The 16,033-nt window shown below is 40.6% G+C and overlaps 1 protein-coding gene across 4 annotated transcripts in view; it reads right to left on the bottom strand.

Annotated features, from left to right (window-relative positions):
- TMEM131L (transmembrane 131 like) overlaps positions 1-16,033 on the bottom strand; it is a 173,326-nt gene that overhangs the window by 27,276 nt on the left and 130,017 nt on the right. For all 4 annotated transcript variants that reach the window (XM_036887733.2, XM_036887735.2, XM_036887734.2 and 1 more), the window contains 2 exons: positions 11,070-11,215; positions 3,510-3,634 (listed from right to left, as the gene is read on the bottom strand). In XM_036887733.2, the coding sequence (XP_036743628.2) occupies positions 3,510-3,634; positions 11,070-11,215 (271 nt within the window). The remainder of the gene's footprint in view (positions 1-3,509; positions 3,635-11,069; positions 11,216-16,033) is intronic.

Genomic DNA, 16,033 nt, shown 5'->3' with positions numbered 1-16,033 from the left:
CACATCTCCCTGGGCAAGGGAAACAAAAGAAAAAATGAAGAAGTGGGACTATATCAAACTAAAAAGCTTCTGTATAACAAAGGATACCAATCAGTAGAATAAAAAGACATCCTACAGTACGGGAGAATATATTCATAAATGACATATCCAATAAGGGGTTGACATCCAAATTATATAAAGAGCTCACGCACCTCAACAAACAAAAAGCAAATAAGCCAATTAAAAAATGGGCAGAGGAGCTGAACAGACACTTCTCCAATGAAGAAATTCAAATGGCCAACAGGCACATGAAAAGATGCTCCACATTGCTAATCATCAGAGACATGCAAATTAAAACCACAATGAGATATCACCTCACACCAGTTAGGATGGCCAACACCCAAAAGACAAACAACAACAAATGTTGGCGAGGATGTGGAGAAAGGGGAACCCTCCTACACTGCTGGTGGGAATGTAAACTAGTTCAACGATTGTGGAAAGCAGTATGGAGGTTCCTCAAAAAACTCAAAATAGAAATACCATTTGACCCAGGAATTCCACTCCTAGGAATTCCACTCCTAGGAATTTACCCTAAGAATGCAGGAGCCCAGTTTCAAAAAGACAGATGCACCCCTATGTTTATTGCAGCACTATTTACAATAGCCAAGAAATGGAAGCAACTTTAGTGTCCATCAGTAAATGAATGGATAAAGAAGATGTGGTACAGACACAATAGAATATTATTCAGCCATAAGAAAAAAACAAATCCTACCATTTGCAACAACATGGATGGAGCTAGAGGGTAGTACGCTCAGTGAAATAAGCCAGGTGGAGAAAGACAAGTACCAAATGATTTCACTCATCTGTGGAGTATAAGAAAAAAGGAAAACTGAAGGAACAAAACAGCAGCAGAATCACAGAACCCAAGAATGGACTAACAGTTACCAAAGGGAAAGGGACTGGGGAGGATGGGAGGGAAGAAGGGGACAACGGGGAAAATGGGGCATTACAATTAGCACACATAATGTAGGTGGGGGGGACACTGGAAAAGCAGTATATACAGAGAAGACAAGTAATGATTCTATAGCATCTTACTATGCTGATGGACAGTGACTGTAATGGGGTGTGTCGGGTGGACTTGATAAAAGGGGGAGTCTTGTAACCATAATGTTCAAGTAATTGTACAGTAACAATAGCAAAATAAAAAAATATATATATATACACACACACACACATATATATGTATATAATTCTTAATAGATGAACCTGTTCCTTGGTGTCTGGGGGGAACATACTGAGAGTTAAATTGTTTCTCAGTCATTCATTTGGCAAGCATTTCTTGAGACTGCCATGTACCATGTATTGCTGGGAAAGGTCCAGTGCCTACAAAGAAAGGAGTTCACAGTCCAATAATAATCTCTCTCTCACTAGATTGTGAACTGCTCCAGGGAGGAACTACAACACTTTTGTAAACAGAATTACAGAAATGTGTCATGAAGCTCTGGGAGCACCAGGGTAGATGATCTTACAGAGTCTCATTTCAGTACCTCATGCTGGGTTTGCAGGATGGCAGCTAGGATGACTGAGTATGTGAGAGGTGCACGTGATTTCACTGACTTCTGACCCCTCAAGGTAAAGAGTGTATGGATGGAAGCAGGAGCCAAGGCAACACATAATCCAGCCACAACCTACTTCTTAAGCAGAGTGTTCTCAAAACATTCAGATTAGCTACCAGCTACTTCAGCGTTGTATTTTAACAACTTGTCTCTTCAGTACGTCAGAAATTTGCTTTTAAAAATACATTATAACACTTAACTTGTGAAATTCTATTCTCATTTTCTATCTTTCTATGTGTTCGTATCAGGAAAATGTAATACATAAGAGTGACCTCATAAGTCAACCCAATTTTTACAAAAATACATGTAAAAGAACATAAGATATAATGTTACTTCTCATAAGATATTGTATTGTGATAAATAAAATAACCTAAACAATTCAGGCCTACATAAGGATAATCAACAATCAACAATCACATTTCACATTAACAATGAACTATGAGTACACTTCTGTTTTCCGTATTTGCATGTTGCTGAATGCTCCTATGAGGCGGGGACTGAAGCAGGGCTTGAAGACTGAAGCAGTTTCCTGACTGCTCTTCAGCGCACTCAGGGATGCTGGGGACTGTGTTACACGGCTGAGTCACAGGGTCCGAGCTGCAAACTACAGGTGCTTCCTCAGGGACCTGGGGGACAGACACTGTAAGCAGCTCTGTACAGGTTTCCCATCTGGCAGTCCATGCCACAGTGAGGGCCATTCTGCCAGAACCTTCCAGCAAGGAAGCAGAACTGCAGCAAGGTGGAACCCTTTCCCCATGTCAATTTGGAGCACCCTAGAAAATAATTTGACAGCAGCACATTTAAATACCTCCCTGAGCTCACAACAAAGAGAAATCCCCAGATGCCAGAACTCAAAAGAAGAAAAAGCCAGGGCGGTGAGGATGGAGGGATTACTTGGGGGGAAGCAAGCACTAGTGCTCAGAGGCTGGGTTTGACGCCGCCACAGACAGTGACGTACAGGAGTCAGGGAGCTGGGGCCCTGGAAGGGGGCACTGCCAGTGCCAGGGACACCTGAAGAACTCCATCCACAGACCCAGGGAGGCAAAGGCAGGGGGGAGAGTCTCTGCTGGAAGTTCTTGGCTTGTGTGCGTGCTGGGCATTAGAAGTCTATCCTGAGAAACCAAAATTCAGAAACTGTACCACCAGGTGGATTTGGAGTCAGAATGTACACAATACTGACCCAGGGAACAAAAACTTCAAGCTGAGAAATCTATATGCAGTTAGATTTAGAGAGATATTTCTGGAAATCCAGAAATACGGGATTCCCACCTAAACACTGTCCAGCTCATTTATTTTACTGGTAAGAAAGTGAAAGCACAGGGAGATTAAGTGTCTCAAGAAGTAAGGTTTCCAACGGAAAGTACCAAACTGCCTGGGTTCCAATTCGGCTCTGCCTTACCAACTCTGGGGCTTCAAGCAGACCACGTAATGTCTAGGCACCTCACTTCCTGCAGCTGTAAGAACCTGCCTACTACAAACAGACCTGAGAGCCCCAGAGGGTCCCTATTCTCTGTCACTGTTAGGACCCCACAAGGTCAGGGGCCAGCTGGCAACAGGGCTTGTCTGTATGACCTGCTCCACAATTGCTCCTACACTGCACGGGCAGGATAAAGCTCTTGGCACAGAGAATGTCTTATGCTGTTTCTCTAAAACCTCCCACAGCTTTCAGCATTTTATAAAGTAAAAATTTGAAAAATTTACTTAAAGGTATTTTTTACACAATAAATTAAAACAAACAAGAAAATGTTCATTTCAGTGACATACTTTTATCTCAAAATACAAAATACAGATCTACACTCTCATATTATCTGTACCCAACATAATAAAAACAAGATTAAAAGATAATAGCTAAAGGTGAAGACTATAGAGTAAGAACTTAATCAACATTTTAAAGGGACTGTAAACATTACATACCTCAAGACCTGGGCAGCACCCCTTTTCTTGTTTTTTCTGCATGTTCGATTTTTGTTCCAATTTAGATTTTGTAAATTTCCTTCTTTTTTCTCCTGAAGCTTCTTCTTCCTATAAGGATCTTCTTGCTGAAGAGAAAAAAGAAAAACTTTCAGTGAAGGTTTAAACTGACTAAATACACATAAAAATTATTTGTTTAAAAAAAAAAAAAACTCTCGAAGACCAACTCTGTATGAATTCAGAACGTTCCAACACTGGTGAAAAGTGAGACATACGTTTCTCAATCTCTATTTGTTTTCATTTCCCTTCTTTGTACCCCTCAACCTCTGAGGAAAGAAAAAAAAAATTGCAGCCTATAAATTCCTGAGGGGCTAAAGAGGAAAAACATATGTTAGCAATTTATGGTCAGCCTGCTGTTAACTTCAACAGCAATAAATCCTCCAACCTTGACCTGTGAATTTGGTATGTGCCGTTCGCATGAATTACTACCAAAGACAAATCATGTTAAAACCCAGCTTAGGAGGAATGTGTGTATTTATGTCTTTATTTGTTTATAGAAGAACTTTGGGAGAATAGCCAATCTCCACAGAATGCTCTAAACTAGTTTAAGCTTTTAAGTAAATATGGCAATATGCTTGATGCTTTTTAAATGTGGTTCTGAAAAATTTAACTTTGCATGAGATATATATCTATAAATTATATATGTGAGTGTAAATATATGTGTATGTACATATATGTGTGTATATATGCATTTTAGATACATATATGTGTGTGTGCATATATATTTAAAAATCATATATGCATGTATCTCAATTTTTAAGATTCAGGCTTTTTTCTCTTTTAAATGCTAGGCATGGTCTATTAATAGGTCCAAGGGGAAGCGCTTCCCCTGCCCTTTAATATTTTAACGTAGCTCATATTGTTAAAAGTCTTCTAATACCCTTTCTCTTTCTTCCACCACTCTGCCCTTTACCACAGAGGCACTGTCAGCAGTTGGGGGTGGTAGAGCCTCACACATTGAGACCCTTGGGTTGGAGCATCTCTCATAGGTGTGAGTTCTTTTCAGGAGGTAAATGCCTCCTCTAGGGACCTCACAGAAGCCAATCCCCTTGCTCAGATCATCCTCTTTCTATTGACCCTTTGGATTCACATTTTGTAAAGAGTGAAGATTGACTCCTTTTACCTTCTTTTTTCAAAAGGTTTGGTCCGGAAATCAGAGTAAGACTCCATGAGGTTCTAACGTACACTTGACTCACACACACAACTTGGAAGAATAAAAATAAAAGGCTTTAGATGCCTGCATGTTGCATGCTGAGGTACCAAAAACCTTCAGTACCTGTTAAAATGACATGCTTACCTCAATAAATACCCACAAGAAATAACACAACATTCTAAGAATGTATGTGGTGGGATTCTGGGATTTTTGCTTTCTTTTTTACTCTCCTTGATTCCCCCAGTAAGTATTTCTGATTCTCAAGGTATTTCAAAAACATGCCAAGTTAAACACACAAGGCCCACCTACCCTACAGGACCTGTGCTAACTGCTTATGTCTGATGCTCAACAGGCACATTAAAGACACATGATCAGACATGACCCAAAGTCAAACATTACACACATACCATACTTATTCCTGTATTTGTTCCCTGTGTATTTCTAACTTTCAGGGGGAAAAGTTTTCCCCTCCCCTCCACTGTTCACTTAAAAGGCCAAAAAAAGCCTTTTCAATACAGCAAGTGCCTGAGCCTTCCTTCCCCGGGGGTCCCATACAAATTAAAGGACCAGACTCCACGTGGGGCCGACGAAGTAGGGGCCGCCGGCTGTCACCGACCCACGGCTGCCTGTCCCACATCACTGGTTGGAACGTGCCGACAAGAGGGCACGTATCCTGGGACAAGAGAGGAGGGCCTTGTAGCCGGCGGCACCGTCACCTTCTCGGAACGTCGGGAGGCGCGCGCGTTAGGAGCGTGCCTGCCATGCCGGGGCAGACACCGGGGCGGGGGGAGGGCGAGGGCGAGAGAGACAAAAGGCGGAGACGCAGGGAAGAATGAACGACTGACGGAGGGCCTTTTTTGGCCATGTGTTTTTTTGTTTTTGTTTGTTTGTTGTGTGTGTGTGTGTGTGTGTGTGTGTGTGTGTGTGTGTGTGTTCGCGCGCCGTTTTGTTTGTTTGTTGTGTGTGTGTGTGTGTGTGTGTGTGTGTGTGTGTGTGTGTGTGTTCGCGCGCCGTGGTGGGCAGGGGAAAGGAAGGCGGTTGGTCGGGGGAGGAGGGCAGGCCTGGGGCACGGGCAGCAGCCGGAACAGAGGGGGGAGGCCGCTGATCTATCGGAAACCAGAGGGAGAATAAGGGGGCAACCCGACTCCGCACCCCGGCTGAGTGGGGGTCACACGGCGCGAGCCGGGCTCATGGGAAGCCGCAGCCCCCGGGGGGCTGCCGTTCAGAGCACGGTCCCCGCGCCCACCGGCCCCGTCGGTATGCCACTCGTGCTGACTGGCTGTGGAATCCTGGGCAAGTTCCTTAGCTTCTCGTTGCCTCCGTTTCCTGAGTCTTCCTCAAAGGGCCGGCGTGAGGATTAAATCGCCTGACGGCCATCATCACTACTGGTCTGAACTCGCTAAGTTCTTTGATCTCCTTGAGAGAAGGGACAATTTAACTGACTGCAGGCTGGGGAAATGAGAGTTCCTGAGCTTTAATAAAGCAAGGAGGAAATCAGAAAAATCATATACTGCCTCTACAAAGGCACTCTTCAAGCTGTTGTTTGTAAGTAAAAGCAAATAAAAATGAGAGGGAAAGGGTGTATTTCTAACTTTTAGGGGGAAAACTTTTCCCCTCCCCTAACTTAAGAAAAAAAATCTCATACACCATTTGACAGAGTCACTACCTTTACATATGTCCTTACAGAAGAAAACCACTAACATTCATTAGAGGAGTGGACAAAGGTGTAAATGCAAATTTACACAAGAAACATAAAGGCCAGAAAACATGAAGACTTCATCCAAAACCTTTCATAAAGGATGTTTTTAGGAAAGGCAAATCACTGACCAGCTTGTATCTCATCTTTCCATTTTGGTTTTAAAAAACACGAATGTGTTTACACTGCAATGTTTCTGTATGCCAACACTAGGACAGGCCTGGGGAGGCAGGCGACCAATTGCAGTGTCTGTCTCTGAGCAGTGGAAGCAGAACTGGGGGAGACACTGACTTCTTAATTTATGGGGAAAAAAAAATCTACTGAGAAAGATTTAAGTGGTAGGATTTCGGATGAATGACTTTTTACCTGTCAGAGTTTTACAGAAATTGAGAGGAAATGCTCACTTTTCCCTAGAGATGCAAATTGAAATGAAAAGCAAAACACAATCATTCCCCCAGCACACTGACCAAGATTTTTGCAAAAAAAAAAATAGTGCTGCTGAGAGCAGAGCAAAGCCAGCGTTCTCACACACCATGCATGTGAATGCAAATTGGTACCATCTTTCTGGAAAGCAACCTGGCAGCACTTGAGGAGCCTTAACAGTTGTTGCTCTTTAATTCTATTTCTAGAAACCTCTAATAAGGATATATCAGGTATACAGGCAAGACTTAAGAACAACACAGTTCATCATAGCGTTATTTATGAAAATAAAAAGGTTGCAAACACTTCAGCGTCCAACTGCAGGGGAATGGTTTAGATTATGGCTTAAATGATGGAATGTTATATAACCACTGAAAATAAAGTTCCCGATTAATTTCTAACATGAGAAAATTGAGACTTTTAAACATTATTAACAAAGTTACATACACATGATGATAATGATCCCAAGTTTTTAAAAAGTTGCATAGAAAGGAAACAATATAGAAAACGTGCCAAGTGGTTCATTATGGACAGATCTTCCCCACCCCCAACTCCTTCCTTCTGCTTCCAAAATCATCATGAATTCCTTTTTCTAAGGAAAAAAGAATCTACTTAAAAGAAAACAAATGACCAGGGCTAGGGTTACAATTTAGCTTGTGGCTTCCAAATCTGGGCTTCAGCCTTCTTTGCCAGTAAATCGAGAGGAATATTCCTCCTGTGGTATAGACAGACTTATACAGTTTTCTAAGCTGCAAAGTTAGGCTGTAAGAATGTGCAAGAAAAGCAAACACTGAGCGTTACACTTGGAAATGTGTTTACTGCGAATGATTTTCTCAAAATGAACAATGAAATGGAAAGTACGTTCACCGGGTTTTAACGTGGACTTCTGCAAAACTGAGAGTGAGTCACAGGGATGGCAAAGAAAGGACAGAACAGTCCCCCAAATCCTCAGGCCTGCTGCATCCTTACTATCAAGCTGGCTATCACCACGAGGGGCAGTTGTCTTCTCCCACCCAGGCTCATAGACCAGAAAAGGAAAGAGAAGCTTACACAATCAACCACTGGGACCAAATTCAAGAAATGTCTGAGCTCCAGGGAATAGAGATTTTAAAAAGACGAGGCCTGTGCCCTCAAAGATCTAATGCTGAAGAAACACAGAGAAAATAACTTGAATACGTTAAGAGAACTGCCGTATGCAGAGGCACAGGTGCAGAGGGCCGGCTGTGGTCTGGAAGCCAGGGGACCTCTGGGCCAGCCAAGTCTGAGGTGAGGGTGTGGCGCCCACACAGGGCGGCCGATGGGAGCAGCAGCTGTACCACGAAGCACCTTCCTCAGGCTGAGGGGACTTGCACTTATTAGTTCTAACCACTCCTCCCTGCGCATAAGGAGGTGGGGCTGTGGAGCCAGCACAGGCTCAGCCTGGGTTTCTACTCACTGCAGGGCAACATGGAAGTCTCCAAAGCCTATATCATAAGGCTCTTAAGGTTCAGCTCTTAATTTCATCCATTCCCTCCCATCTCACATTCAATGACTTTACTTCTGCTCCAGAAAGCATGCCCTACCTTCATCTTTTGGCTTGGCTTTCTGTACATCTGCTATACTTACCCTCAAGCTGACCGCAACTTCAACATCAACTAAGGTTCAGACTCAGGCCCCTGGCAGTCCCTCTACACAACTCAAGAGAACTCAGTGTCACCTCCTTAAATCCTAACCTCCACAGGGACAACTAACATCTCAAGCTGTGGGCCCGAGCTGCCACCTGGCTCCATCACCCACTGTCCACTGCACATTCTTGCATCAATAACCAGCCATCCCTCCATCAGTAATGGTCACGGGCACACAGTCCTTTCCTTGGTACTTACTAGCCACATTGCTGTTCTGAACACGTACTTTATTAACTCATCTGATCCTCACAATCCAATGAGATAGGTATACAGTTATCATCTTCATTTTTCAGGTGAGGAAACTGCAATGGTAATAACCTGCCCAGTGTTAAGGAGCAAATAAGTGACCAGCTAGGATAAAACCCAGGAAGTCTGGCTGCAAAGTCAGTGCTCTCAGGCCCCAGTCTACATTGCTTTGACCAACATGAGTTGGTAAGTCAAAATCCCTCAATTTGTAGTTACCCAGACTTAAAACCTTGGAGTTAATTTTTGCAAACGGCTATGCAAGAAATGACAGCTCCTCTTCTTTATGCAGCTAGGTGCTAAGAAGTCCTGTTGGTTTTTCTTCCAAACTCTCACTTTAAATAAGAACCCAAATCTAGTCCTGATTATATCACACCTCCTAGCAGAGTAACAGCCTCCTTGTTAGAAGGGAGCCAGTATCTATTTTTGTCTCCTCCAACCCAACCACCAACACATTCAGATTGGCTGGTCCTCAAAAAATGCATTATTCACATATTCACTAAAGTGTTTACTCAACAACTACACTGGCTCTTTATAATATGCATTTTTCCTATCTTTGTGAAACTGAATTGAGGAATATTCAGTTCAGTATTGGCTCTCTACCAAAAAAGGTTAACATTAAAACTTATTTTCACCTACCGTTCAATCTTATTTTTTGCATAGGTTATGTTTTTTGCTCTACTGAAGTTTTAATACATGCAATCTGTTGTGCAATCGTAACTGCCAACTCTTTAGTGTTAGTTCTGGATATAAAATAGATAGAAACCTCAACAGTAGACCTTTGACATGGCTTCTACAAACCTGGGTCTTCATTTTTACTATCTTTCTTGGCTGGCTGAATTACAGTAACTTCATTTTTCAAGAAAGGCTCATAAAGTTCATTTGGGTTTAAGAATGTCTGCCTCTTGCCTTTTACTTGAGTGTTGACTTGGCTGGACATATTCACATTCACATTTTCATTCTCTCAGAGATAGGGCTCCACTGTTTTCTGGCATTAGATGTTTCTACAAAGTCTGAAGCAAGCCTAAGTTTGCGTTTCTTTATCTTCCTGCCTTTGCACAATGCTTTATGTTTTAAGATTAATAATTTAACAAGGATGTACTGTGTCTATTATTATGTATCAATTTTTCCTGGTGTACATGGTGTGCACTTTTGATTTATAAAATTCAGTTCATCCCTCATACCAGGAAATTTCTGTTAATTCTGTGAATACATCTGTTGGGCTATTTACTTAGACAATCATTATTTGTGTGTTGGGCTGGTTTTGTTTTTCTTTGTCCTCCTATCTACCATCATCTTTTCTCTAAATGCTTTAATCTCTTAAGATTTTTCCCTTCCCATTAACTCAATTATCTCAAAACCTTTTTCTTTGAAGTCAGTAATTCAATTTTTGACCAATGTCTATATAAGCCATTTGAGTCTTCATTTATTTACTTAGCATTATAATATCTCTTTTAATCTCATTGTAGTGCATTAATTTGCCTTTAAAAGGGTTTATTTTATTCAATTCCTAGTCTATAGTGTGATACAGTCTTAGTTTTCTTCAAGCCTCTGGATATGTTTTTTTCTAGATTAGGATCTTCGCCTGGTCTTCTTTCACTTATTTTTACTCTGTATATGTGTTTTTGTCCATATACAAAGATATTTATACACTATATAGTATATATCTGTGGAGCTGGAATGCTTTTTTTTTTTTACTGGGCTTGTGCTAATACACAGATTGCTCTAATGTAAAGTAGGTAAATTCTACTAAATACCTTTCTCACCTTTATGTTGGATGGACCTGTTTGATTGTCCCTATGAGAATAGGGATGCATTCTGCTTTCCAGCAGCCAATACTGGTGAGAAAGGAAAGAGCTAGCCAGAGTGTACCTCTGCTCTCTCTTCTGGGATTCTGTTGTACTAGGGCCCACTCACCTGACCCAGAAAGGCAAACCTCTCCTGTGGATGTGGTTCATGCTTCCATCTCAGTAAGACTATGCCCGAAAATGGATGGTGGGTAACAAATGGAGAGAAGGAATATGTGATATGGTTCTAATCCACCATCTTTACCCAGGAAAGAACCCATTTGCTTAAGAACAGCTTCTCTTGAGAGTAAAAGCTACTTGATATTACTGTAAAGTATTTTAATATCTCCCATATAATCAGAAGATAAATAAAATTTTCTAAACACATCAAACTCACCATTTCTTAATATGATTTAAATGCATGATAACCATCTCTTTAAAAAGTATTAAATGTACATGTACAGTTATTATATAGCAATTTGCACTCTATGCCTAAAAATTGGTTTTGCCCTTTTTAATAAGAAAAAAAAAAATACAGACCTCAACTGAAGGTATGTCCTGTTTCTCAGAACTTATGTCTTCTTTAGATGCTTTGTGAATCTTCTTTTCTGAAGACTTTGTGTCAACCTTTTTCAAAGTTTCACAATTGTCAACTTCACTCTTGACAGGCACTTGCTGGTTATTCCCTTGAATAAATAAAAATGATTCAATTTCTAGCTAACTATTTCCATTCATGTTCCCTATGGTTAAACCTCTTTCTTACACCAAACAATCTTGTTTGATTTAATGACACTGAGACTTAAGGACTGTTTCTGATATCCACAATTCTCTAGAAATTTATTTACAGGTGAAAATACACTTATATTAAGAATTCTATAAAATAGGTTAAGGTAAAAAAATAGGTGGGGGTATACCATTATCCATAGCGGGATTATTCATAATAGCCAAAAGAGAGAAACAAACAGAATGGCCATGGATAGATGAATGGATAAACAACATGTGATGTACATACAATGGAATAGTATCCATCCTTTAAAAGGAATGCTTGGAAGTTGGATTAAAGATGGCAGCGTGAAAGGTGGGACAGAGGCTTCCTCCTAAAATCGCATATAATACGAAAATATAATTAACATAACTAATCCTGAGAGAGCAACAGGAAAGAGGATGGCATCAGACTGCACACACCTGGAGAAAAGAGCAGACCTCACGGAACGGGGTGACGTACCAGAGCTGTGGCTCCACGGGACCTGAGCCCTTCCCCCACCCCAGCTGACTGGCAGGAGGAAGAGAAACGGAGCAGGGAGGGAGTGGAAGGCTTGGGACTGCTGAATACCTAGCTCCGGAGATCTGCTCTGGGAGTACAAACCTACAATTCATGGTGCTTTCATGGTATTCTCATGATTAGGGGGTTGGAAAACTAAGACAGGCAGAATTCCTGGAGAGACTGAGATTCCAGCTGCTTGTGGAAGGAGGGATCCATATCTGGCTGCTCTGGGACAAAAGCTTATTATACCTGTGTGCTCGGCCCACTGGTTCAGGCAGTGGAGACAGGCACAGCAGCTGGGAAGCACGAAAGAGCTCTTTCCTCCCCCGAGGCACCAGTACCGCTCCCCTGCAACCCCTGACATTGCTTCAGGGGCTGAGCAGCTCCAGAGACTACAGCTTCTGGACACTAGAGGGCGCCATATACAAACATGAAACACCAAAGAAACCTGGTACAGAGTAAAATTAATATAACCCCTGAGAAACATTACATGGACCTCATGACTCTTCCTGAAAGGGGGTTCAAAATAAAAATCATTAACATGCTAATGGAGGTACGGAAAGATATTCAAGAACTCAGGAATGAATTCCAGTCGGAGATCCAATCGTTGAAGAGCACAATGGAGGGTATTAAAAGCAGGTTGAATACAGTGGAGATGATAAATGAAATAGAAACCAGAGAAGAAGAATACAAAGAAGCTGAGGCACAGAGAGAAAAAAGGATCTCTAAGAATGAAAGAATACTGAGAGAACTGTGTGACCAATCCAAAAGGAACAATATTCGCATTATAGGGATACCAGAAGAAGAAGAGAGAGAGAAAGGGATAGAAAGTGTCTTTGAGGAGTTAGTTGCTGAAAACTTCCCAATCTGGGGAAGGAGATAGTCTCTCAGGCCATGGAGATCCACAGATCTCCCAACACAAGGGACCCAAGGAAGACAACACCAAGACATATAGTAATTAAAATGGCAAAGATCAAAGATAAGGACAGACTGTTAAAAGCAGCCAGAGACAGAAATAAGATCACATACAAAGGAAAACCCATCAGGCTACACCAGACTTCTCAGCAGAAATCTTACAGGCCAGAAGGGAGTGGCATGATGTATTTAATGCAATGAAGCAGAAGGGCCTCAAACCAAGATTACTTTATCCAGCTAGATTATCATTTAAATTTGAAGGAGGGATTAAACAATTTCCAGATAAGCAAAGGCTGAGAGAATTTACCTCCCATAAACCATCTCTACAGTCTATTTTGGAGGGACTGCTATAGATGGAAGTGTTCCTAAGGTTTAATAGCTGTCACCAGAGGTAATAAAACCACAGTAAAGAAAATAGAACAGCTAATTACTAAACAAGTGCAAAATTAAATTAGCTATCCCCAATGTCAATCAAGGGATAGACAAAGAGTACAGAATATGATATCTAATATAAAAGAATGGAGGAGGAAGAAAAAGAGGTGGAAAAAAAGAACCTTTAGATTGCGTTTGTAACAGCATATTAAGTGAGTTAAGTTAGGCTCTTAGATAGCAAGGAAGTTAACCTGGAACCTTTGGTAATCACGAATCGAAAGCCTGCAATGGCAATAAGTACATACCTATCAATAATCATCCTAAATGTAAATGGGCTTAATGAACCAACCAAAAGACATAGAGTCACTGAATGAATAAAAAAACAAGACCCATCTATATGCTGCCTACAAGAGACTCACTTTAAAACCAAAGACATACACAGACTAAAGGTGAAGGGATGGAAAAAGATATTTCATGCAACTAATTGGGAGAAAAAAGCAGAAGTTGCAGTACTTGTATCAGACATAATAGACTTCAAAACAAAGAAAGTCACAAGAGACAAAGAAGGACATTACATAATAATTAAGGGGTCAATCCAACAAGAAGATAAAACCATTATAAATGTCTATGCTCCCAACACAGGAACGACTACATATGTGAAACAAGTACTAACAGAACTAAAAGGGGAAATACGATGCAATGAATTCATTCTAGACTTCAACACTCCACTCACTACAAAGGACAGATCAACCAGACAGAAAATAAGTAAGGAGACAGAGGCACTGAACAACACACTAGAGCAGAAGGACCTAACAGACCTCTACGGAACTCTACGCCCAAAAACAGCAGAACACACATTCTTCTCAAGTGCACATAGAAAATTTTCAAGAATAGATCATATACTAGGCCACAAAAAGAGCCTCAGTAAATTCAAAAAGATTGAAATTGTACCAATTTCTCAGATCACAAAGGTATGAAACTAGAAATAAATTATGCAAAGAAAATGAAAAATCCAAAAAATACATGGAGGATTCACAACATGCTCCTAAATAACCAATGGATCAATGACCAAATAAAAACAGAGATCAAGCAATATATGGAGACAAATGACAACAATAATTCAACACCACAAAATCTGTGGGACGCAGCAAAGGCCATGCTAAGAGGAAAGTATACTGCAATACAGGCCTACCTCAGGAAAGAACAATCCCATATAAGCAGTCTAAACTGACAATTAATGAAACTAGAAAAAGAAGAACAAATGAGGCCCAAAGTCAGTAGAAGGAGGGACATAATAAAGATTAGAGCAGAATCAAATAAAATCAAGAATAAAACAATAGAAAGAATCAATGAAAGCAAGAGCTGGTTCTTCGAGAAAATAAACAAAAGAGATAAACCCCTAGCCAGACTTACCAAGAAAAAGAGAGTCTACAGCCATAAACAGCATCAGAAATGAGAAAGGAAAAATCACTACAGACACCACAGAAATACACAGAATTATTAGCGAATACTATGAAAAATTATATGCTAACAAACTGGATAACCTAGAAGAAATGGACAACTTTCTAGAAAAATACAACCTTCCAAGGCTGACCAAGGAAGAAACAGAAAATCTGAACAGATGAATTACCAGCAACGAAATCGAACTGGTAATCAAAAAACTACCTAAGAAAAAAACTCCTGGACCAGATGGCTTCACCACTGAATTTTATCAAACATTTAGTAAAGACCTAATACCCATTCTTCTTAAAGTTTTCCAAAAAATAGAGGAGGAAGGAATACTTCCAAACTCATTCTATGAAGCCAGCATCACCCTAATACCAAAACCAGACAAAGACACCACAAAAAAAGAAAATTACAGATCAATATCCCTCATGAACATTGATGCAAAAATACTCAACAAAATATTAGAAAACCGAATTCAAAAATACATCGAAAAGATCATCCATCATGATCAAGAAGGATTTATTCCAGGGATGCAAGGATGGTACAACATTTGAAAATCCATCAACATCATCCACCACATCAACAAAAAGAAGGACAAAAATCACATGATCATCTCCATAGATGCTGAAAAGCATTCGACAAAATTCAACATCCAGTCATGATAAAAACTCTCAATAAAATGGGCATAGAGGGCAAGTACCTCAGCATAATAAAGGCCATATATGACAAACCCACAGCCAACATTATACTTAACAGCGAGAAGCTGAAAGCTTTTCCTTTAAGATCGGGAACAAGACAAGGATGCCCACTCTCCCCACTGTTATTCAACATAGTGCTGGAGGTCCTAGCCACGGCAATCAGACAACACAAAGAAATAAAAGGCATCCAGACTGGCAAGGAAGAAGTCAAACTGTCCCTGTTTGCAGATGACATGATAGTGTATATAAAAAAAACCCTAAAGAATCCACTCCAAAACTACTAGATCTAATATCTGAATTCAGCAAAGTTGTGGGATACAAAATTTATACACAGAAATCTGTTGCTTTCCTGTACACTAATGATGAACTAGCAGAAAGAGAAACCAGGAAAAGAATCCCATTCACAACTGCATCAAAAAGAATAAAATATCTAGGAATAAACCTAACCAAGGAAGTGAAAGACTTATACTCTGAAAACTACAAGACACTTATGAGAGAAACTAAAGAAGAAACCAATAAATGGAAACATATCCCATGCTCATGGATAGGAAGAATTTATATTGTCAAAATGGCCATCCTGCCTAAAGCAATCTAGAGATTCAATGCAATTCCTATAAAAATACCAACAGCATTCTTCAGTGAACTAGAGCAAATAGTTATAAAATTCATATGGAATGACAAAAGACCCCGAATAGCCAAAGCTATCCGGAGAAGGAAGAATAAAGCACGGGGGATCTCACTCCCCAACTTCAAGTTCTACTACAACGCCACAGTAATCAAGACAATTTGGTACTGGCACAAGAACAGAG

This window comes from Manis pentadactyla, chromosome 1 (genome assembly GCF_030020395.1).
Source record: "Manis pentadactyla isolate mManPen7 chromosome 1, mManPen7.hap1, whole genome shotgun sequence".
NCBI classification, from domain to species: domain Eukaryota; kingdom Metazoa; phylum Chordata; class Mammalia; order Pholidota; family Manidae; genus Manis; species Manis pentadactyla.
Note: the sequence above shows the minus strand (reverse complement) of the source record. Positions and strands in the feature narration are given on the sequence as shown.